At 43.6% G+C, this 24,694-nt stretch overlaps 1 protein-coding gene across 3 annotated transcripts in view; it reads right to left on the reverse strand.

Moving 5' to 3' along the window:
- fam83b (family with sequence similarity 83 member B) overlaps positions 1-24,694 on the reverse strand; it is a 44,165-nt gene that overhangs the window by 15,881 nt on the left and 3,590 nt on the right. For all 3 annotated transcript variants that reach the window (XM_060852811.1, XM_060852819.1, XM_060852802.1), the window contains exon 3: positions 17,459-17,623. In XM_060852811.1, coding sequence (XP_060708794.1) covers positions 17,459-17,623 — 165 coding nt within the window. The remainder of the gene's footprint in view (positions 1-17,458; positions 17,624-24,694) is intronic.

Here is a 24,694-nt window from a genome sequence, read left to right on the forward strand (position 1 = left end):
GAATGCTGACATCACCCTCAGCTGACCCAGCTCTGATTTTCTCTGTCGTAGAGAGCTTGTGTTCTAGCCTCCCCGACAGGAAACACTGTCTCTCTACCCAACCCACTACATATTTTAATCATTTGAAACACCCCGAATAGATCACACCTCAATTTTCTAAATTCAAATCTTATCTTGGCAAATTGTCCACAGAATTTAACCCTCTCAAGCCCAAGATCATTCTGGTGAATCTGCACAGTTCCCTCCTTGACCTATGGCAGAACTGAACACTGTATTCCAAAAAAAAACTATGTACAACTAAAGTATTATTCAAAACTCTTTGCATTCCACCTACATTTCATTAGAAGTTAACATTCTATTAACCTTTTAAATTATCCTCTTCTGTTTGCCAATTCCACTACTTACTGTGCCACCTAACTTGTTGCCATCAGTGAATTAGTCTACTTGATATTAAGATCATTTCTCCTTTTGATAAATGTTAGTTATATCTTGGATTTATAGGGCATGATTTTAAAGTTTGCAGACAATTCAGAAGTATAGTAAACAGCCTGGCAATTCAGCAGGACAAAGACAGATCAGTTAAATGAGCAGGAAAGTAGCAAATGTATAGAATACAGAACTGTGAAGTAATTCATTTCAACAATGAGAATAATGACAGCAATGTATGCAAAATGGTACAATTTTCAAGGGAAGTTTCAGAAACAGGCCAGAGGTATATAGACACAAAACATTAAAAAGGTGACAGAATAAGGTAAAAAGCTATTTTTAAAAAAAAAAATTAGACCCTTGGCTTTATAAACAGAGACATAGAATGCAAAAGAAAGGAATGTTAAACTTTTATGTCTGGTTAATTTCCAGCTGGATTATTGTTTCCCTTTGGGTTTCAATGCCTTAGAGACGGTATAGAAGAGACTTACTTGAATAGGACCAAGAACGAAGGACTTCAGTTATGTGGAGGGACTGAGGAAGTTGGGCTTGACTCCTTAGAGCAGCTCGGAAGATTCATCTAAGACTCGAAACGCTAGCTTGCTCTCTCGCCACAGATGCTGCCTGTTCCACTGTGATTTCCAGCATTTTTTGTTTGCAGTATTGATTCCAGCATCTGTAGTAATTTGCTTCTCCTTAGAGCAAGGCAGGTAAGGGGCGATTTACTGAAAATCATGAAGGATTTTGACAAAGTGAAGAAGGAAAGACTATTTGCATTGACATAAAGAGTTGTCACCAGGGGACACAGATTCCAGAGAAGCAAAGGAATCAGAGTGTGAGGAGATTTTAACACAGCATATGATAACTAAGAGGATTTATATATATATTTTTAAAAGGAACAAAATGTCAAGCTATGGGGAATGAGAAAGGAATTCAGGATAATTGATTAGCTCTTTCATAGAGCTGACATTTGTATAATGGGCTGAATAGCCGACTTCTGTGTGAGACTACATAAATTAAGAACGATATTATTTCTGGATTGTTGCCAAAGGCCAATTTTATTTTCTTTTACATCTGGATTCAATTGTTGAATATATTCAAGACTGAAATCAGTAGATTTGTGCATACTAAACCAATCACAGGATATGGGAGAGCGTGCAAAGGTACGGAGTTGAGTTGGGAGTTCAGGCACAATACTGTTACGGGGTAGAAAAGGTATGATGGACTGAATAGCCTATACCTGCTTCGATGTTCTGTGATATATGTCCTGATTGGCTCACTAGGAATCAACCACATTTTGTGAGACTGGAGAGGGGCGGAATGAGTAAACTCTCAACCTTGTAGAACCTTGGGTTTTTGTGACAATCCGGCATGTTCCCTAATTATTCTCAGCCCACACATTAGCAGCATGTCAAATCGAGTTTCAAAAGCAGCCATAATTGAATTTCAGCTCAGGACCTCTGGGCCACTGTTCCAGTTAATATATATATATTGTACAAACCAATATCAAATCTTGTAAATGGGCTAATTGCTTGTTGCAGAGTAAAATGAGCTTATTCAGGTTCCAGCAAACTCGAGAGGCAGATTGAAGTCAGAAATTGTAATCATGGCTCATATGTTTGTTTGATGCGCTTTGATGAAGGATCGACAGTCTTGTGGTACTTTGCAATGGACTTACTCCATAGAGCAGCATCAAATAATGCTCTGCTGACTTAATTTAAAATTCACATTGCTGGCAAAGAAGCAGGCAAATAGCTTCTGTTTAGGTATTCTGCTTAAGTGCAGAGCTCATCTGATTATATAATCAGTTTACTGTAGACAGGGATAGAGTTAGTTGTTAGTCAATGATGATCCACAAGCAAAGGGTTGTATTATTTCCTGTATGACAGAGAGTGTGCTATAGAGGAGAATACTGAAGTAAATTTACTGTGATTCTGTTTTACCAGCAGTGTCTGCTGGGCAACCTATGATTTGTCAGAATAACCTGATTCCATGAAAATTCAGTTCTTCTGGTCAAGATGGCAGTAGAGTGGGATGCTCCAACCGGAGTTGCTCCAATCCTTTTGTTTACTTCCAGTTTTGTTCCTCTCTTTCTCCCCTTTTTCATTGCTTGGTGTTCTCTCTTGAGGTACAGTGGCTGGAGATCTGGAGGAGAACGGAACAGCCAGCAGGTCCCAAGCGGAGCAGGGATGGCCAGCAGACTGGAGGCTCATGGGGAGCAGGGATGGCCAGCAGCCTGGAGGCTCGTGGGGAGCAGGGATGGCCAGCAGCCTGGAGGCTCGTGGGGAGCAGGGATGGCCAGCAGCCTGGAGGCTCATGGGGAGCAGGGATGGCCAGCAGCCTGGAGGCTCATGGGGAGCAGGGATGGCCAGCAGCCTGGAGGCTCATGGGGAGCAGGGATGGCCAGCAGCCTGGAGGCTTGCAGTTCAACTGAAAATTTCAAAACTAAGATGATATGCTTTCATTACACAAGTGTTATTAAGAGGTGGAACCAAGAAAGATAGATAATGTTAAGATAAAAATCCACATTGATCTAACTTTGTGACTGAAGGGGCTCCTCCTGTTCCTATTAATCCAGTATTGAATGTTGACATTGCTGGTAAACCTATACCTGTCTATTTTTCTTCAGCATGGAGCCTACAACCATTGAGAGCATCGGCTGCTTTTGCCAAGACTTTCATCTCATCGAATTCCATTGACCATTTTTTGATCCCACTCTATTTTTATCAATTTCCAGTTTAAGTTGGTCTTCTGAGCAATTAATCATCTCTTGTCTAGGGCCTGGGGGCAGGGCAGGGCAGGGGTGGTGGGGGAAAGGGGTACTGGCCTAGTGGTATTATTACCAGACTGTTATTCCTGAAACCCGGGTTATGTTTTGGGGTCTGGGTTCAAATCTCATGGCAGCTGGGCGAATTTGAATTCAGTTTTTAAAAATCCTGGAATTCAAGGTCTATTGATGGCCATATAACCACTGTCAATCGCTATAAAATCCATCTGGTCTACTAATATCCTTTAGGGAAGGAAATCTGCTGTCTTTACCTGGTCTGGCCTACATGTGACTCCAGAGCCACAGCATTATGCTTGACTCTTAAGTGCCCTCTGAGCAATTAGAGATGGGCAATAAATGCTGGCCTAGCCAGTGACACCCATGCCCTGTAAAATCAAACCTTATATTTTTGTTTCAGTGGTATATCACGTCTGAGTACGCCTGCAAAATGTGTCCGTACTGGACTGAAGCTGACTTACTACAGGCCATCATGTTTTATTTTAAGCAGAACTTCATGATATTTACCTTAAACTTACTTTTTTGATGGCCCATCTGTCCCAAGAACCAACACTAAGTACAGGATTTTTTTTTGGTGAGCTAAACCTCAAGAAAAAATATAATTCAAATCTTTGTGGAGCAGATTGAAAATCTGCTAGAGTTTTGTAAGAACATAAAAAATATAATAAATAGGAGCGGGAGTGGGCCCCCAGCTTGAACTCCTGTCATGCCAGCTCTTCATAGCCCTCAATTTATTGATATTTCAAATGTCTATCTGCCTTTTCTTTAAATATTGCCACATTCCAGACATTCACCACTAAGTGGTGAAGAAATCCCTTTGCATCTCATGTCTAAAGAGTGTCCTTTTATTCAGTAGCTGTCCCCTATTTTGAGATTCCCTCACTCGTAGAAACATCTGCTCATCATCTACCCTGTCATGGCCCCTCAGCATCTTTTATATTTCAATAATATCACTCCTCATTCTTCTAAATTCAAATGAATGAAGATTTAACCTGGATGACTATTCTTCGTAAGTCAATCCCTTTAATCCAGAAATTAGCCTAGTGAATTGCTTTTGAATATTCTTTCTCTAATATGGGGACCAGAACTTCACACAGTACACCAGATGCAGCTTAACTTGTACAATTGTAACAATACTTCACTATATTTAAACTCCAAACCACTACCAATAAAGGCCAAAATCCATTTGCCTTCTTAATTACTTGCTACATCTACAAGCTAACATTTTGTTTCTTGTGCACAAGAACACCCAAATTGCCTGTGTGTCAGACATTTTTTGGAATATCTCTCTGTTTACATTACCGTTTGCCTTTTGATTCCTCCTACCAAGTTACATGAACTCTCACTTGTTTACATTAAGGTTCCATTTCCCAATTTCTTTTTCTCTCACTGAACTTACCTTTATCTCCTTGCAGATACTGTATGTTTTCATCATTCATACAAAAATGGGAGGGAGTGTTGCATTATCAACAACATTATTACAAAAAAAAATCCCAAAAGAACCAGATGCTGGAAATGAGAAACAAAAAAAAAAGAAATTGCTGGAAAAACTCAACAGGTGTGGCAGCAACATCTTTGGAACTGGGAAAGGATCATTGGACCTGAAACATTAACTCTGATTTCTCTTGATCTGCTCAGTTTTTCCAGCAACTCCTGTTTTTCTTGCATATATTACAGTCTGCCCTTTCCTGCAAGTCATTAATACAGATAGTAAATAATTGAGGCCATGGGACTGATCTTTGTGGCACTTTATTATTTACAAATTATGTGCAATAACCTTTTATGGCACCTTGCTAAATATCTGCTGGAAATCCAAATACAGTACATCTACTGGTCCTCTTTATCAGCTGTGCTTGTTATATTCTCCAAAGTCTAATGAATTCGTCAAACATAATTTTCCTCTCACACAACCATATCAATCATTTTTCTATTCTCCCTGCTATTTCTCCCTTATAAATGGGTTGTAGTATTTTCCTAATGGCATGTGTTAGGCTAAGTGGCTTATAGTTTCAATACATAATAAGTGCAGGAGTAGGCCATTCGGCCCTTCGAGCCACCACCACCATTCATTATGATCATGGCTGATCATCCATAATCAGTATCCTGTTCCTGCCTTATCCCCATAACCCTTGATTCCACTATCTCTTTCTTGAAAATATCCAGAGACTTGGCCTCCACTGCCTTCTGGGGCAGAGCATTCCATATATCCACCACTTTCTGGGTGAAGATGTTTCTCCTCAACTCTGTTCTAAATGGACTACCCCTTATTTTTAAACTGTGTCCTCTGGTTCTGGACTCAGCCATCAGCGGAAACATGCTATCTGCCTCCAGAATGTCCAAACCTTTAATAATCTTATACGTCTCAATCAGATCCCCTCTCATCCTTCTAAACTTAAATGTATACAAGCCCAGTTGCTCCAATCTTTCATCATATTATACTTCCGCCATTCCAGGAATTGACCTCGTGAACCTACGCTGCACTCCGTCAATAGCCAGAAAGTCCTTCCTCAAACTTGGAGACCAGAACTGCAAACAATACTCCAGGTGTGGTCTCACCAGGGCCCTGTACAGCTGCAGAAGGACTTCTTTGCTCCTATACTCAATTTCTCTTGTTATGAAGGCCAGCATGCTATTAGCTTTCTTCACTGTCTGCTGTACCTGCAGGCTTGCTTTCATTGATTGATGTATAACAACACCTAGAATCTCGTACTTCCCATTTACCTAACTTGACTCAATTTAGATAGTAAACTGCCTTCCTGTTCTTGCCACCAAAGTGGATAACCACACATTTATCCACATTAAATTGCATCTGCCATGCATCCGTCCACTCACCTAGCAGTCCAAGCCACCCTGTATTCTCCGAACATTCTCCTCACATTTCACCCTGCACCCAGCTTTGTGTCATCAGCAAATTCGCTAATATTAATTTTAATACCTTCATCTATATCATTAATGTATACTGTAAACAGCTGTGGTCCCGACACCGAGCCTTGTGGTACCCCATTGGTTGCCACCTGCCATTCCAAAAGGGACCTGTTTATCACTACTCTTTGCTTCCAGTCAGCCAATTTTCAATCCAAGTCAGTATTTTGACCCCATACCATGTGCCCTAACTTTGCTCACTAATCTCCTATGTGGGACTTTATCAAAGGCTTTCTGAAAGTCCATGTACACTACGTCCACTAGCTCTCCCTTCTCCATCTTCATAGTTACATCTTCAAAAAATTTCAGAAGATGAGGTTGAGTAGGTTAGGTTTGTTTTCATTAGAACAAAGGAGATTGAGGGGGCACCTGACTGAGGTTTACAAAATCATGAAGGGTATAGACAGGATTGTTAGAGATAAGCTTTTTCCCATATGAAGGATTCAATAACAAGAGATCACGCTTTCAAGGTGAGAGGTGAAACGTTTAAGGGGGATACACGCGGCAAGTACTTTACACAGAGGGTGGTAGGTGCCTGGAACGCATTGCCAGCAGAGAGAGTAGAGGCAGGCACAGTAGATTCATTTAAGATGCGTCTGAACAGATGCATTAGTAGGTGGGGAGCAGAGGGATACAGATGCTTAGGAATTACTCAGGGTATGGAACGCTTTGCCTGCAACGGTAGTAGATTCGCCAACTTTAAGTACATTTAAGTTGTCATTGGACAAGCATATGGATGTACATGGAATACTGTAGGTTAAATGGGCTTCAAGTTGGTATGACAGGCCGGTGCAACATCGAGGGCTGAAAGGTCTGTACTGTGCTGTAATGTTCTATTAGTCAAGCACAATTTCCTACTTTTGGTCTCCCTCCCTCTAGAACAGGGGAATTACAGTAGTGGTTTTTATCGCTCTGAAATTCAGGGAACTCTAGAATATTTGTCCATGCCTCCAGTACCACTGCAGTCACTTTGTATAAAACTCTTGAATGCAGGCCATCTTGTTTCCCATTAGTTTGTCAAATACTTTGTCCCTCCTGATACAGACTATTCAAAGATTTTTTGTTCCATTAGCACTTTGCTTCTCTGTTATTTTTGCAATGTTATAATATCTTCCATCATGAAGAACAATGAAAATTCTTTGTTTAAATTATCAGCCATTGTCCGAGTCCTGGTTATTAATTTCCCAGTTGCACGTTTAAACATCCCAATTATACCCGTAGAAGCACCTGCTTGGACTGTTTTTATATTCCTAACCAACTTATTTTTATAACTAATTTTCTCCCTCTTTGTTCATTTCTTCTTTAATTCATTCAATGCTGATTCCTAAAAATCTCTCATCTTTGACATACCACTGTTTTTTGTCACTTTGTATCCTTAGTCTTTAATTAAGTACTCTCCTTGACAGACTTTGTTGACTATGGATGGTTCATCCTTCTTCCAAGCTTTCTCACTTGCCCAAAATAATTTTTACTGAGCATTATAACATATCAAGTGTTTGTAACTGCTCATTCACTGACCTTCCCCTTAATCAATATACTCAGTTTGCGTTAACCAGTTCTTTCTTCATATCTCTGTCATTGCTCCTTTATTTTTTAAGTTCAGGACACTGAGTCTAAGACCCAAGTTGCTCTCCCTCAAACTGAATCTGAAACTCTACCATGCAGTGACAGCTAACCCCTAATGGATCCTTAACTACAAGATCTCTGATTAATCCTACCTCACCATACATTGCTAGATCCAAAATAGTCTGTTCTCAGGTTAAGCATAGAATAGAATCCCTAGAGACTGGAAACAAGGCATTAGGCCCAACAAGCCCCACTGACCCACCCAGACCCATTCCCCTACCCTAGTACTTTTTACATTTTCCCTTGACTAATGCACCTAACGTACACATCTCTGAACATTATGGGCAATTTAGCATAACCTATTTACCTAACCTGCACATCTTTAGACTGTGGGAGGAAACCGGAGCACGCAGACACGGGGAGAATATGCAAACTCCACACAGACAGACAGTCACCCGAGGCTGGAATCGAACCTGGGTCCCTGGTGCTGTGAGGCGGCAGTGCTAACCACTGGGCCCCCGTACCACCATGAGACTGATTCATCAGAGATGAAGCAAACCCTTATGCTTCAATCTTAGTTCTAAATTACCCAAACCCATTTGATTCGTCCAGTTAATATAAAGATTAAACCTACCCATGACAATTGCAACGCCCCTCTTACAACTCCTATTTACTGATCTATACTGTACCCGATGGTGAGGCAACTTTTTTTGCGGCCTCTAGAGGACTCACATACATGAATTTTTTCCCCTGTTATCCACATATTTCACCCAATCTGATTCTGCGTCATGATCTCGTGTTTCACTACCATCTTCTCAAGGGCAATGAAGAATAAATGCCAGCCCAGCCATTTTTTAATACAAAGTGGTAGGAATGGCAGTTGAGCTAGAAGCCGCGGAGCACATGTTTGAAGGACAATAACATTGATTCATTGATTGAGAAGAAATGGGAAGTTTTAAGAATGGCAATTATAAGAGAACAGCAGCCCTTTGAGTTAAGACATACTGCCAAGACAACAGAGAGAAAAAAAACATTTTATATCTGCTCTTCCTGGGTGAGGAGTTTTTGTTATTGATAACGGAGTACAAATTAGGAATTTATTCCCCTATTATATACTTTCCACATATAAAGAGCCCAGAATTCTGTCAAAGTTTCTGTCTTGTGTCAACATTAAAATGCTGCTGGTGGAACAAAAGTACTTTGTCCCTGTGTAATATATTCTGTGCAATTTTGAGTTCAAGTGCAAACATTATAGCAGCTGCTGTTCTAAAATAGTCAATTAGAAATCCATCTGGAAACAGACAAAGGTTATAATTCTAATTAAAATATCCCACCAACTCTACATGGTAGCATCACTTTGTTAAGCCTCAATACCACTTCATATCTATAGGACAGAAAGTTATCATTGCATTAAATAAACACATTCTAAGTTAATCATACTCACTGGCTCAAATAGGTCACAGAGTGAACAACAACTAATCCACTGCCTGAATCATACTGTCAAACTTAGCAATTTCAAAAAAGCAATTAAATGAAAACATAAAACAAATCAATGGCTCAAAATATTATTTTTCCATTTGTTCACTCCCAACAATTTTAACTTTCTCTCTCAGCTGAAGTTTATTCCGTTAAAAATAGGAACAGTAAGAACAGGAGTCGACTCTCATCAGCTCTTCAGGATGTCTACACTCTAGGACAACAGAGGAGAGTTGCTGGCCACAAGTGATCATGCAGCTGGGGCAATAAGGTGGGGGTCAGCTCACTCGAGGATATGTTCACATACTACAAACCATGGGCTTACAAAAAGAATGCTGACGGGCAGTCATTAGAAAAGTGCGCTTGTGAGCTTGCATACTTTATTACACAACATGGAGGAATCCTACTCCGACTTGTCGAGTCTTTGCACTGAGCAAAGGACGCATCCACCCAGCATGGACCAAATAGTTAGTTCTGCTCACATTGCAGTGGAGCCCACATCACTACCATTGAAACTCAGGCAGCTGCCAGGGGTCAGTGCTATCAGCCTCTCTGAAACATTACATTGACACCTTACTGTTGTTTACATGCAGAATGCTGGGGTGAGGAGAGTGGCCTGGGCCTCCGTAAGACAGGAATCAGCTTTCTCTCTCAGGATGCCTACACCCCCAGTGTCCCTGCTAGTGCCAAACAGCCAGCTGGTACAGAATGCCATGGTCCACCAGTCTACAGCTTAGTCTCCAAGGTGCTCAGCATTACCCACCACAGCCTCAGTGGAAGGTACCCATCACAGCTCAGCAGCTTTTCACTGCTCACCTCGAGTTATTGGGGAAAAACATTGCAGGAACCACAAGGATACAAACACAGAAGAAAGGACCCTAGGGCTTACGTGTAGGTGATTGTTCAATCATGATGGAATATAGTTCATCATTGATTCCCTACTGTGTGAAAGTAGGCCATTCAGCCCATTGAGTCCATACTGATCCTGCAAACAGTTTCCCACCCAGTCCCACTACCCCTAGCCTATCCCTGTAACCTTGCCTTCCTCATGGCTAATTCACCTTGCTTACACATCCTTGGATACTATGGGCAAATTAGCATTACCAGTCCATCTAACCTGCACATCTTTGGAATGAGGGAGGAAACCAGAGCACCCAGCGGAAACCCAGGCAGACATGAGGAGAATGTGCAAACTCCACACAAACAGTCACTCATAGGCGGAATCAAATCCTGGACCCTGGCACTGAGGCAGCAGTGCTAACAACTGAGCCACCGAGCATTCCGTTATTTGATAAATTTGGTCTACATTCTGGATTTTGTGTCACTGTTTATGTTTTAGTGAATACAGGAGAAGACTCATTGGATTGGACGGAAGGAAGCAAGTTGCATTGCTTTTGTAAAGACTGTGTGACTGGTCCTGATTAAAGATGAGAGTGACGTTACAGAGCTCTCTGACAGTTCTATCAACTGGGGGCATTGGTAGTCCCTGGATTTGTTCTATTTCCTCCTCTTCAGGCTCCTTATCCTTTTCTTGCTCCTGCTGCCTTTCTCCTTGCTTTGGTGAGGCAAGTTACCAGGCCCTCATTATTGCAAAAGATGGAGCAGCCAACCACACATGGGAATTGCTGAGGACTTTACTGCACAGCTTGTTTCAAACTATCCAGAGAGAAGAAGCCACACCTAGGTCACTCAGTGACATTTTATATACAGATGTAGTTCTCAATGCAGATTTACTTTGTCAAGATTTCTGATAAGAGTCATGAACATTGAATGGAAAGGCTAATCTTCTTCATTCAATGAGTCAGTATTGTTGACATGAATGATGCTGGTCAATTAGTTTAGTGACAGGGCTGAATCTTATTGTTTCTTGGCTACATCTGAGTTGCGTTGAGTATTTTGGAGGGACTTCTGTTATGAGGTCCAACATATTTTCATAGAATACCTACAACGTGGAAACAGGCTATTTGACCCAATGAGTCCACACTGACCTTCCCAAGAATAACCCACCCAGACCCATTCCCCTACACTACTACCCTACATTTACCCTTGACTAACGCACCTACACATCCCAGAAAACTATAGGCAATGTAGTATGGACAATTCACCTAACCTGCACATTTTTGGATTGTGGGAGGAAACCGAAGCACCCGGAGGAAACCCACGCAGACACGGGGAGAATGTGCAAACTCCACACAGACAGACAGTCACCCAAGACTGGAATCAAACCCAGGTCCCTGGCACTATGAGGCAGCAGTGCTAACCACTGAGCCACCATGCCATCCAGTTTCTCACTGTACCTTGGCAAACTTGCTGCTTTAATTATGTACCCATTTCCTATGGCATCCATGACATCTGATTCCAGTCCAATTTTCCCATAAATCATTCCCGAAACAACCATCCGCTCAATGGAAAGCCTCAGAAAGGCCTGCATCCCCATTGGCTCTAGTGCCGCTGTACACAAGCACTTGCATTTCTGAAGCTGCCCTGCTGGATAACAGACGTTCATCAAAAGGTATTGGAGAAGGGAAAAATGGTGCCCTGAATCTCCGACTTTGACCTGAAGGTCCTGGTGAACAGGATGAACCTTTTTCCCAGAGTTCCAGCAGAAAGAGCCATGCCATTACATCCTGGCAGTCTTGTCAATGTGGTCACCACAGTCCAGAGGAATGCCGAGCAGTGCTTCAAGAAAGTCAGTGATCTTCTCCATTGTGCCAGGGTAAATGCCACAATCTTTTATCAACTGACACTCAGTCTCTCTCTCTACTACAGCATCACCTCCCACCAGTATTCAGTCTCACTGCTGCCTATAACATCTTTCCTTATTTCCTCTCATTTCTCCCCCCACCACTCCCAAGTCTCCCACAGCACTAACCCTGCACAGCCTCTGTGCTGCCTACTCATTAGCCCTGGACACCTCAACACCTTTCCCGATCTGCACCAGCATTAACAACTGTGCTTCCCACATGCATTTCACCTACCCCCAACCCCCGCAGCACATGCACGCACACGATACAAGGAGAGAATCCTAGCCCTCAAAGGACCAATGGGAATGCTAGGATCCATGCCTCGTTAACTCAGTAAGTACCAGTCTTCATTCCACCGCAACTCTCATATATACCCCCTGTCAAAGTCAAAGTCATTCATTGCACATCACTTCCAATCACTGGCTGCCATGCCTTCTCTCTGTTTAGTCTTGCAGCTACCTCTAGGATGTCCACCACCTCTGTAGCGAAATGGCCACCTCCTTGACTCATGAGGATGACAGTGTTGAGGCCTCCCGTACCCATCTCCTCCTCCCCTCGAATCACCTCGGACACAGACACCTCTATGGGAATGTTGCGTTTGGACAGTTCAGGAGCACAATCTGCTCAGCATTTCACTCTGCAGCTAGTTGAGGAAAAACCACCTCAGGCTGCTGACAATTGGAGGACTGACCAGGCCCCTGCTCAGTCCCAGGCAGGAGAGGGCAATCAGGGATTTTCGCCACGTTCACTGGGAGGAACAGGAAGCAGCAGACAGGTCTGCGGGAGGCAATGACCCCACCCTGCCATAGCCCAGAAGTGGCAGGAACACAGTGAGTCATATGACTGTCTAGCTGCCTCCATGGACAGGTTAGTGGTTACATCCATGGAAAGCCAGGTTCAGCACCCTCAGGGACTGCTGGAGAGGTGCACAAACCTGCACTCCATTGCTTCACCCATTGGCCCTCAGGCAACAAGATGCATGGCAACAGAAGGATGGCGAACACCACGCAAATTTTGTGTGCCCTTCCTCACATGGAGACAATGTGGCTAGGGTCCTCCACCGTCACCCTGCCTCCCACACTTTGATCCTGGCAAAATTATTTAACCCTGCAGCCACCAAATCAAATCTACAGGCCGTAGCTGCAGTCTCAAGCAAAGTCCTTCAATCCCTAACTTCAAAACCTGGGACAACACAGACACATAATGAGAGAGGAAGAAGACTCATGTAAGGGACGTTGGCGGCAGGAGTGAAAACACATTGCACTTGAGTGTAAGGGTGACTGATTTGATCTTACATCTGGTTGTTCAGCTCTCTGTGTAGCCTGGAATGTCATTGTTACAGCATCAGGCTTCATTTTGTCATCACAGACAAAGCTCAGCGATGGAGATCAGTGCTCAGAACCTGCTGCATCACCTAGAAGCAAGAGGAAGGCAGCCTATCCAGTGCTACATGTGCTGCCGATGCCTTTCCACAACGTCCCCATTCTTTTGCAGCTTTGGTCAACTTAAGTCTTGATGTCATTGAGATGCCCAGAAATGTCTGTGGTAGGGTGGTGCAACACAGACAGGGGAATGCTTTAGGGTGGCTCTGATTCCTCTATAGTACCCGGGGGTGTGTGCAATGTTCTTTCCGTTTGATGCTAGTGGAAGACTGTACTTCCAGAGTGCACTGCCAGTGTATCGGAGAGATGCCACAATAGTTCATAAGGAGTTGGCAAATGCCAATGCCCGTGGATAAGAGTTGTGTACCATCGAATTCGTGTGTCTCATTCACTGATTCAGTGAAACATGGAAGTCATTTGAGCAAGTGGCAATCTGATTCTGTCAGCATCTGCTCTGACTTCCATGTCAAGTTTCCTTGATGCAGAACTTGTTTGGTACGATAGAAAAGGTGAATATCAAGGACGTGAATTGGATCATTAACAAAACATTCAATAAGTAATAATCTGCTTTAAGTGGCAAGTCCCTGCTGCAGAGCAAGAAACTTTCAAGTCATTTGTCAAAAACAGAAGAGATAGCCCAAGATGCTCCTGACTCTCCAGCCACAAAGGCAACGTTACCTGAACATCTTTCAGCAACACACCAGTAAGGGTACAGATGACCATTCTCAGCAATCAAAATGGTCTTTCCAGAGATTAAAATAGAAACTAATGATCACCAGTAAATTACAATTACAAAGCAGCAACTTACATTTGAGATGCTATCACACAGAGCTGCTAAGAGGACCTCTGACAGTGAGCAACATGGAGCTAAATTGTCCCAGCCCTTTGATAAGGGAGCCAATGTCTTCCCTTGCAAATTTTCCAATGGTACAGACACCCACCAGGAGGATAATGAAGGGTCACTACCCATCTCCGCAGAGATATTGCCCATCATCGCTGACTGGAAATAAGCCTTCATAATGTGCTCACCAGTTTGGAGAATAAGTTGGTGGTTTGCCATTTTATCTGGATGTGGTATAATTGATGCCTGTGTCTGTCCTACCACTCAGCATCAGTGGTGCACGTTAGATTCGAATTTCTTTTGCATATACAATAACATTGTGATTATGTCAGCGCATTAGCAATTCAGAAATTCAAGTCCAAATGCCCACAGTGGTTGGGGCATTTATGTTCAATTAATCAAATAATGCTTGAACAAATCTTGAACAAGCAGCAGCAACCACCATGAAATCACCAGAATGTCACCAAAACTCAACAGATTCATCAATGCCCTTTATGGAATGTCCTTACTTGTTCGAGCCTGCCTCAGATTCACAGCATTGTGGCTAACTCTGAAATGGTCTAGTAAGCCCCTTGTTCATGTGGAATTAGGGATGAGCATCAAATGCTGGCTTTGCCAACCGTGCTCACATCCCATGAAAGAATAAGGGAAAAACACTTTTAAAAACTGCTTAAACCTCAGCCAACCAACCAGCAGACAAAATGCTAACATTAACTCCGGGCGAAAGCAAAAGCTCAGTGTTCATTACCCTGATGATATAATTTCTCCATGGCTGATACCAATTTCATTACTTGTAATGCCATCTCCTAAGCTGCAGTATTTGAAACAGAAATCATATGATTTGCTGCAAAAAATCTTCCTAGAATAGTCATGCTGCGTGTTATATACATTAATTGAGCAGAGTCTGTGATTTAATGGATCAGACATAACTTAAGATTGCTCTTATTATCCCCACCTTTTAATTTGAAGAAAGATATATTTAGCAGACTAATCAGTAGAGAAGGTGTTATTCAGTTGCTCTCTATATATGATGCATTGCATTTGAGCAGTGGAACAAATTTGCTCACTTATCCATGATAAAGGTGCTTGAAGGCGTTGTTTCCATTCTGACTGAACAAATGCTGTCATTTAAAACCTAACAAAAATACAAAGTCAAATTGAAGTTTGGAGTCTAGTCTGCTTTTTCCACAAATATTATCCAATCTATATCCCTTCCCTGCACTTCCATGGCTTGTCTGAGCAGAATAAAACAAGACATATGGAACTCCATGCATGTTAATAATAAAAGACAGCACATTATAATCAGAGCTCACTGTTTCCACAAATCAATGGATCAGATCAAAGCTCTATAGCCATGTCAACTCCAGTCATGAATCAATGACTTAAAAAGCAAATGGGAGGAGAAGGCTCTCTAAATATTACCAGTAAAACAAAAGATGTGCAGATGCTGGAGATCTGAAACAAAAACAGAAGTTGTTGGAGAAACTCAGCAGGCCCAGTAGCATCGGTGGGAAGAATGCAGAGTTAACATTTCAAGTCTAGTATGTTAACGCTGCCTTTTCCCTCACACATCTGCTGCCATATCTACTGAGTTTCTCCAGCAATTTCTGTTTTTGCTTTGGGCTCTCTAAATATGCCCTCCTTACTGATGGAATTCACAAGATGAAGATGAAGCATTTGCAAACATCGTCAGACAGAAGCATAACGGAATATTCTTTCTTGGCCTCCCCAGCAGTCCCCACAATCAAAGATGTCAGATTTCAGCTAATTTGACTCATTCTATGTAATGTCAAGGTTCACCAAGGTATATTTGAGCAAATCCAATCAGCCTCAGCTTTTGGGCTGCAGGCTTTTAACCTGGAATGAGCTGCCAAACAGTTCCAGTGCTGGTACAACACTGCCCAACAGTGACGGGACAATATGCAAAAATTCCCAGACATAACCTGTTTACAAAAAGCAGGAAAAATTAAAATTTCTGTTCATCAATCGATGCTTAATTATCAGAACTAATGGAGGGTGTAGTTGACAGATAAAGTAACAGTTACTTTCTTATATGCTGTTGACTTACACTTAATTTGTTTAACACTACTCAAATCTCCAGACCTCCCTAAAACCTTGGTTCAAACTTGCTCACAAGAGATGAATTCTCAACAAATGAGGTAGTAGGACTGCTCTTAACATCAAGGCAGACTTTAATCAACTGAAGCACTGAGGAGTTTTACTAAAATTAAGTCTTTGAGAATTGGGGGAATACTCTCACTGGTTAGAATTAATACTTGACACAAAAGGAAGATAATGGTGAAGGCCAGTTATCTCAGCCACAGGACATCACTCTTCAGAACATACCAAGAAGAGTCATGTTGAAGCATCAGCTCTGTTTCGCTTTCTCCAGATGCTGCCAGAACTATGGGGTTTTTTTCAGCATTTTGTGTGTTGTTTCAGATTTGCAACATATGCGGCACTTTGCTTTTACTATATATTGGACAATTTTCATTTCACAAATACTGAAGTGGTCTGTATCCATATGTAGCAAGACTTGAATTAGGCTTCAGCTGATAACTGGAAAGTAACATGTGTGCTTCCAGTGCCAGGAAATGAACCTCTCCAACAAGGGTGCAAAACCAACTTCTATTTATATTCAATGTCCTTACCACTGCCATGATCCCTACCATTACGGAGCTACCTAGTTGACTAAACCCCAATTGGGCTATCCAAATATCTATCATGGATACCAAGAGTAGGACTGCTAAATGAATAACCTCTTGGTCCTTACAAAGCCCAAGTCAAGAATCTGGTAGAAAAAAAAAGTCAAGCAGCTTAGCACCAGCTAAGCAAAGTAGCCCAGATCATTCACCATCTAAATCCAAACATCTTTTTGCTCACTTTGCAAAGTTCTAAGACTACAATGCATGATATATGTAAATCACTTCCCAAATCACTAACCTGCTCCCCACCGAAATGAGTAGCCAAACATTGGCTCAGTCTCTCTCTCTCATCACAGCCATTAAAATTGCCTTCTCCTGCTGTTCCACACTCCCTGGATTTGCCCCCAGCAGTTGTCACAAAATTTATTCAGGCATCAGGCAAACAGCCCATGGAAAGTGCAAAGTTTGACCCATAGTTTGCACAGATTATTTAGCAGAGGACCCAAATCTCTCATTTTTTGTCAGCTTTGTGTGTCCTACTTTAAGCACGCTTTGCACCTACTTTTATCACATTTGCAACCAAAGATAAGGAATACAGACTTCTACCCCAGTGTATACTCAGTTCAGATGAGAAAAGTCTAGGGGTATGAAAAGCAAAAAAAAAGCCTTACCATGAGCCTTTGAAGGTGAACTCCTTGTTTCTCACACATCATGGTAAAGTGTTTGAAATTGGAGTCATCGAGCACTATGTAGACTGGAACTCCTCTGGCAGCAGCCTCCAGCACCTCCTTGAAGATATCCACATCAGTGAAGATGTCCATAACAATCGCAATGACCTGTTTGAAATTTTCAACGAACAATGTTAAGTCAATTAGCCCTTGGAGCCGACTTGCCATTGTATCACTTTGGGAACAACACATCCTTTCAAAGTACGTGGAAGAACTTATCCAAAATTCCAGATGCATAAAAGCCAATTCACGTTGAAGAAATATGTTATAGCAGAACCGACTGTACTTTCTTTGAGGACTAACTATTTCCAATCCTCATGCCCAGCTATTTAAATACTGCAGGTACAAAGCAGGTCAGAGGCTTGGGGTCCTGCTGTGAGTAACTCCCCAAATCTAGTCCACCATCTACAAGGGACAAGTCAAGAGGGTGTTGGAATACTCTCCATTTGTCTGGATGAATGCAACTCCAACAAGACTTGAGCAGTTTGATACCATCCAGGGTAAGGTAGCCCGCTCAGTCAATATCCCATTCACCATTTCAAATGGTCTCCATCACTCATAAACAATGGCAATGTGTGCCACTTACAAAATGCACTGCAGCAACTCACCAATGTTCCTTTCAGAGCATCTTCCAAAACCCTGAGCTCTACCACCTAGAAGAACACATACATCACTTTCATGGGTGGAGCATTGTCTGCAGCTCCTCTTCAAGCTACCACCATCCTATCAATGTTACATCACTGTCACGGAGTCAAAACCTGGAGCACCATGCTGGAAAGCACTGTGGGTATACCTACATCTCATTAGTTCAAGAAAGTGGCTCACCATCACTTTGTCAAGGGTAATTTGCGAGAGGCAACAAGCTCACATACCTTGAAAAAGACAACCACAATGGTAACCACAGTCATGCCTGGCCTCTGTGATGGTTGTATTTACATACCCAGGCAAAAAGGCATCATCATCATGTGATTATCCAAAAAGTAAAACAGGCGATGTATAATATCTAAAAGATCCTATGGTGCTGATAGTCAAATGCTTTAAATCCCCTCTGGTGGCATTTGTGGAAAGAAAACACCAGGTTCGGAGGTGTTTTAGCCTAGATATAGATTGCAGTATGAAGGAAATAAATGATAATAATGCTAAAGATCTGCATTCAGTAACTTAAAAATACAACATGAATTTGGCCAGTAATGCAATAATGGAGCAATATCACCTTTTATTTGCACCATTTGTGGTGTACGTCTCTACCTTCCAGTCAGGGGAACTGTGGGATTTCAATTTACTGTCATTTCCACTCACAGCTCCTATTGAGATTCATGGGTGTTAGAGGGGATTAGGGCCTCTTCTGGAGACATCTGGATTAGTGGTGCTGAAAGAGCACAGCAGTTCAGGCAGCATCCAATGAGCAGCGAAATCAACATTTCAGGCAAAAGCCCTTCATCAGGAATAAAGGCAGTGAGCCTGAAAGTGTGGAGAGATAAGCTAGGGGAGGGTGGGGGGTGGGGGGAGAGAGTAGCATAGAGTAAATTGGGTGAATGGGGGAGGAGATGAAGGTGATAGGTCAGGGAGGGGAGGGTGGAGTGGATAGGTGGAAAAGGAGATTAGATTAGATTAGACTAGACTAACAGTGTGGAAACAGGCCCTTCGGCCCAACAAGTCCACACCGACCCGCCGAAGCGCAACCCACCCATACCCCTAACCTAATACTACAGGCAATTTAGCATGGCCAATTCACCTGACCCGCACATCTTTGGACTGTGGGAGGAAACCGGAGCACCCAGAGGAAACCCACGCAGACACAGGGAGAACGTGCAAACTCCACACAGTCAGTCACCTGAGTCGGGAATTGAACCCGGGTCTCAGGCGCTGTGAGGCAGCAGTGCTAACCACTGTGCCACCGTGGATAGGCAGTCGGATAAGTCCGGACAAGTCATGGGGACAGTGCTGAGCTGGAAGTTTGAAACTAGGATGAGGTGGGGGAAGGGGAAATGAGGAAACTGTTGAAGTCCACATTGATGCCCTGGGGTTGAAGTGATCCAAGGCAGAAGATAAGGTGTTCTTCCTCCAGGCGTCTGGTGGTGAGGGAGCGGTGGTGAAGGAGGCCCAGGACCTCCATGTCCTCGGAAGAGTGGGAGGGGGAGTTGAAATGTTGGGCCACAGGGCGGTGTGGTTGATTGGTGCGGGTGTCTCGGAGATGTTCCCTAAAGCGCTCTGCTAGGAGGCGTCCAGTCTCCCCAATGTAGAGGAGACCGCATCGGAAACAACTGATACAATAAATGATATTAGTGGATGTGCAGGTAAAACTTTGATGGATTTGGAAGACTCCTTTAGGGCCTTGGATAGAGGTGAGGGAGGAGGTGTGGGCACAGGTTTTACAGTACCTGCGGTGGCAGGGGAAAGTGCCAGGATGGGAGGGTGGGTCATAGAGAGGCTTGGACCTGACCAGGTAGTCATGGAGGGAACAGTCTTTGCGAAAGGCGGAAAGGAGTGGGGAGGGAAATAGATCCATGGTGGTGGGGTCTTTTTGGAGGTGGCAGAAATGTCGGCAGATGATTTGGTTTATGCGAAGGTTTGTAGGGTGGAAGGTGAGCACCAGGGGCTTTCTGTCCTTGTTACGGTTGAAGGGGTGGGGTCTGAGGGCGGAGGTGCGGGATGTGGACGAGATGCGTTGGAGGGCATCTTTAACCACGTGGGCAGGGAAATTGCGGTCTCTAAAGAAGGAGGCCATCTGGTGTGTTCTGTGGTGGAACTGGTCCTCCTGGGAGCAGATACGGCAGAGGCGGAGGAATTGGCAATACGGGATGGCATTTTTGCAAGAGATAGGGTGGGAGTAGCTGGGGCCCATCCAGGTAGCTGTAAGAGTTGGTGGGTTTGTAAAAAATGTCAGTGTCAAGTCAGTCGTCATTAATGGAGATGGAGAGGTCCAGGAAGGGGAGGGAGGTGTCAAAGATGGTCCAGGTAAATTTAAGGTCAGGGTGGAATGTGTTGGTGAAGTTGATGAATTGCTTAACCTCCTCGCGGGAGCACGAGGTGGCGCCAATGCAGTCATCAATGTAGCAGAGGAAGAGGTGGGGAGTGGTGCCGGTGTAATTACGGAAGATCAACTGTTCTACGCAGCCAACAAAGAGACAGGCATAGCTGGGGCCCATACTTGTGCCCATGGCTACCCCTTTGGTCTGGAGGAAGTGGGAGGATTCAAAGGAGAAATTGTTAAGGGTGAGGACCAGTTTGGCCAAACGAATGAGAGTGGAAGGGTACTGCTGGGGACATCTGGAGAGGAAAAAACAGAGGGCTTGGAGGCCCTGGTCATGGCTGATGGAGGTGTAGAGGGATTGGATATCCATGGTGAAGATGAGGCCGGGGAAACGGAAGTCTTGGAGGAGGTGGAGGGTGTCTCGACCGTATGTGGGGAGTTCCTGGACTAGGGGGGATAGGACAGTGTCGAGGTAGGTAGAGATAAGTTCAGTGGGGCAGGAGCATGCTGAGACAATGGGTCGGCCAGGGTTGTCAGGCTTGTGGATCTTGGGAAGGAGGTAGAACCGGGCAGTGCGGGGCTCCCGGACTATGAGGTTAGAAGCTGTGGGTGGGAGATCTCCTGAGGTGATGTGGTTCTTTATGGTCTGGGAGATGATGGTTTGGTGATTGGTGGTGGGGTCATGGTGGAGGGGGCAGTAGGAAGAGGTGTCCTCGAGTTGACGTTTGGCTTCAGCAGTGTAGAGGTCAGTGTGCCAAACTACCACTGCGCCCCCTTTATCCGCTGGCTTAACGGTGAGATCGGGATTGGAGCAGAGGGATTGAAGGGCTGCGCGTTGTGAGGGTGAGAGGTTAGAGTGGTGGGGGGGGCGGGTAGACAGGTTGAGGCAGTTAACGTCCCGGCGGCAGTTGGAAATGAAGAGGTCGAGAGCAGGTAATAGGCCAATGTGGGTTGTCCAGGTGGATGCAGTGTGTTGGAGGTGGGCGAAGGGGTCCTCGGAAGGTGGTGGCGACGGAAGAATTGTTCGACGCCACGGCGTGTATTAAATTCATTGATGCGTGGACAAAGGGGGATGAAGGTGAGTCCTTTGCTGAGGACTGATCGTTCGCCCTCAGTGAGGGGGAGGTCTGGAGGGATAGTGAAAACTCAGCAGGGCTGGGAGCTGGGTCGGAGCCAGTATCTGGAGTGGGTGTGATGGTGGGGGGGAATGGGGGTGGAGTCATGAGCAGGGGTAGTGTTCCCCTCGGGGTTCTGGGGGGTGGGGATAGTGACAGTGGGGTCTGTGAGGGGGGGGGGGGGGGGGGGGGGGGGGGGGGGGGGGCGTGTCAGCAGAATGCAGGTGAGTGCCGCTGATGGGGGCGGAAGTGGTGGCAGACACGGCAGTACGGGTGGCGGAAGTCACTGAGTGTGTGGCATCAGCAATGATGTGAGGGCCGGCAGTGGCTGTGTTAGTGGCCACGACGGGGGCGGAAGTGACATCAGTGACCATGATGGGGGCGGAAGACCTCTCCTGGAGACAATCAGCCCTACTTCCATCAGTGACAATTACATTACTTTCCCTCCTAACAAAAATCTGGACTTTGTCTTCAGGAACACAGGCTTTAAGTTTGGTATTGAATAAATTGCCCATTTTCCATCATCATCATCATTTATGGAAAGTAAAAGGATATTATCTGGGCATCTCATTATACTGAAGTTGTTATACAACTACTAACGGTTGCGTTCTCTCTGTCTCAATATGTACCTATGATGCTTTTTTTAAATCTCATCTGATGTGTGTGCTTCTCTTTCTCATTGGAATTTCTATATTTTTGAAAGGAATTGATAAGTGACATGGGCATTGTGAGGAAGGCAGATGGCAAGGTGGCACATGCTGCTATTACATGTTGGTTCAAAGGAAGATTAAGATAGAGTAATAGGTTTTGTGTCTGTGTGTGCTTGATGGGACAGGTTGGCTGTGACAATGGGGCATACCTTAGATGTAGGACATTTTTCAGGTAGTTGGGCATTATTCCAATTCATGAGATGTAGGCATGAATAACTAAGCAGTACTTGTTGCCGATTTCCATGTGTCCTCAAGAAAAGGTAAAAATCATCACATTACTGGCTTCAGGAGTCACATGTAGGTCAGACCAGGTAAAGATGGTGGATTTCCATCCCTCAAGGACATAAGTGAACTAAATGAGTTTTCACAAAACAGTCCTGATGATTTCATAGTTATCATACCTGAGACGTGTGGGAAACTCCAAAATTATTCACCGAATTGAAATTTGACCAGTTGCCAGGATGGGATCTGATCCTATGTCCCGACAGCATTAGCCTGTGGTTCTAGATTATAGTCCAGTGATATAACCTTCCAGGATAATGGTAGTAATGGGTAGCTGCAGTATGCAATGTTTGAGGAAGGAATTTTATTTCTCTTTTCATTCACAGGATGAGGGTGTTGCTGTCTATCCCTAATTGCCCAGAGGGCAGTTCAGAGTCAACCACATTGCTGTAGGTCTGGAGTCACATGTAGGCCAGACCAGGTAAAGATGCTAGTTTCTTTCCCTAAAGGACATTAGTGAGCCAGATGGGTTTTACTGACAACCGACAATGGACTCATTGTCATCATTAGATTCTTAATTCCAGATATCTTATGGAATTCAAATTCCATCACCTGCTCTGGCGGCATTCAAACCCAGATCCCCGGAATGTTATCTGGATCTCTGGATTAACAGTCCAGTGATAATACCACTAAGGCCAGTGATTCATTTTGCCACACTGCAGTCACATTGTTTATTCACAAATATTGATATTCCCTGAAGACCTCTTCCTCATGATCATGACAGACACTATAACAGGAGCAGAAGAGATTTTTCTGATTGCTATGTTAAACTGTATATCTCCACATTCCTTTAAGGGAATGATATCAAGGTATAAACAAAATAAAAAGTAATAGGATTACTTTAATTTTATATTAAATTCATTAAGAAAATCATGTAGCTATGGCTCAAAACTAGCGAGGCAATTAATTATTCCCTACCTCTAGTTGTTGGGGAAGAGGGAGGTGAATAGTTAAATTAGAGCTGCTATTAATATCAAGACATTACTCATTGAGAACATTTGAAGCTCAAGACTAGCCTTAAGAATGAATGTAAGTCAGAAGGACTCGAGAAGCACACAGAATCCTGCTGTAATTTTAGTCTGACCCTAAGTGGGGTAATCACCGTTTGTCTCGCCAGGTAAAACTATTGGGAAGCCGGCCGAACCCAAGGTATGTGAAATAAAATCACTCTTAGTGGGATCTACTGTGGGAGAACTATTCTTTCATAACCCGTGTGGAAAGTCCACTCCTCAAACAGCCTTGCAAACATATTTCTTAACTAGCAAACTCCAACCCCACCACCAATCCCTCCCTGTCTGCTTGCCCAGTACTTCCTCTGCTGTGGATAGCCTGAGTTACAACAATAGCCTGAAAGATCCCCACAATCAGCCAGTTGCCATTTCCCAACAAAAATGGCAGTGTTCAAGTGAGCCCTTGCAGGTGTCCACTTTTTCAGCTTCCTGCATCTTTCAACTTTCATGCTGGGGACTTAATTTTAACCGTAAAATAATTTCCACGTGGAAACAATTGTAAACATTGTAAATCCTGAAGACTGCAATTTTGTTTCTATTTCTTTGGATTGATCTTGGGTCAGAATCAGAGACAATGAGGAACTGACTAATCAATCCATTGATCCTGCTCCAGCTCTTTGTTAAAACTCCACAAATCCTTCCCTTGCCTGCACATTTTTTCCCCCTCTCATCATATATACAATATTCCCAATTCTCTTTTGAAAGTTACTATGGAAACTGCTTCCAAAACCTTATCAAGTAGTGATTTCAGATCATCAACTCTCTGCCTAAATAAATTTTCTTTTGTCAATGATCTGAAATCTGTGACCCCTAATTAGCAATCTCCTGATTTGTGCAATCAAAATGCCCTAATTTTGAAACAAACAAGAACAGAAATTGCTGAAGAACTTCAGCAGGTTGGCAGCATCTTTGGAGTGAAAACGAGAGTTCACATTTCAAGTCCACTGAACTTTCTTTAGAACTTCTGAAAGGTCACTGTTTCTCTCTCCACAGATGCTGCCAGACCTGCTGAGTTTCTCCAACAATTTCTGTGTTTGCTTCGGACCTCCATCGTCCATAATTCTTTGTTTCATTGCCATGATTTTGAC

This window comes from Hemiscyllium ocellatum, chromosome 3 (genome assembly GCF_020745735.1).
Source record: "Hemiscyllium ocellatum isolate sHemOce1 chromosome 3, sHemOce1.pat.X.cur, whole genome shotgun sequence".
NCBI lineage: Eukaryota > Metazoa > Chordata > Chondrichthyes > Orectolobiformes > Hemiscylliidae > Hemiscyllium > Hemiscyllium ocellatum.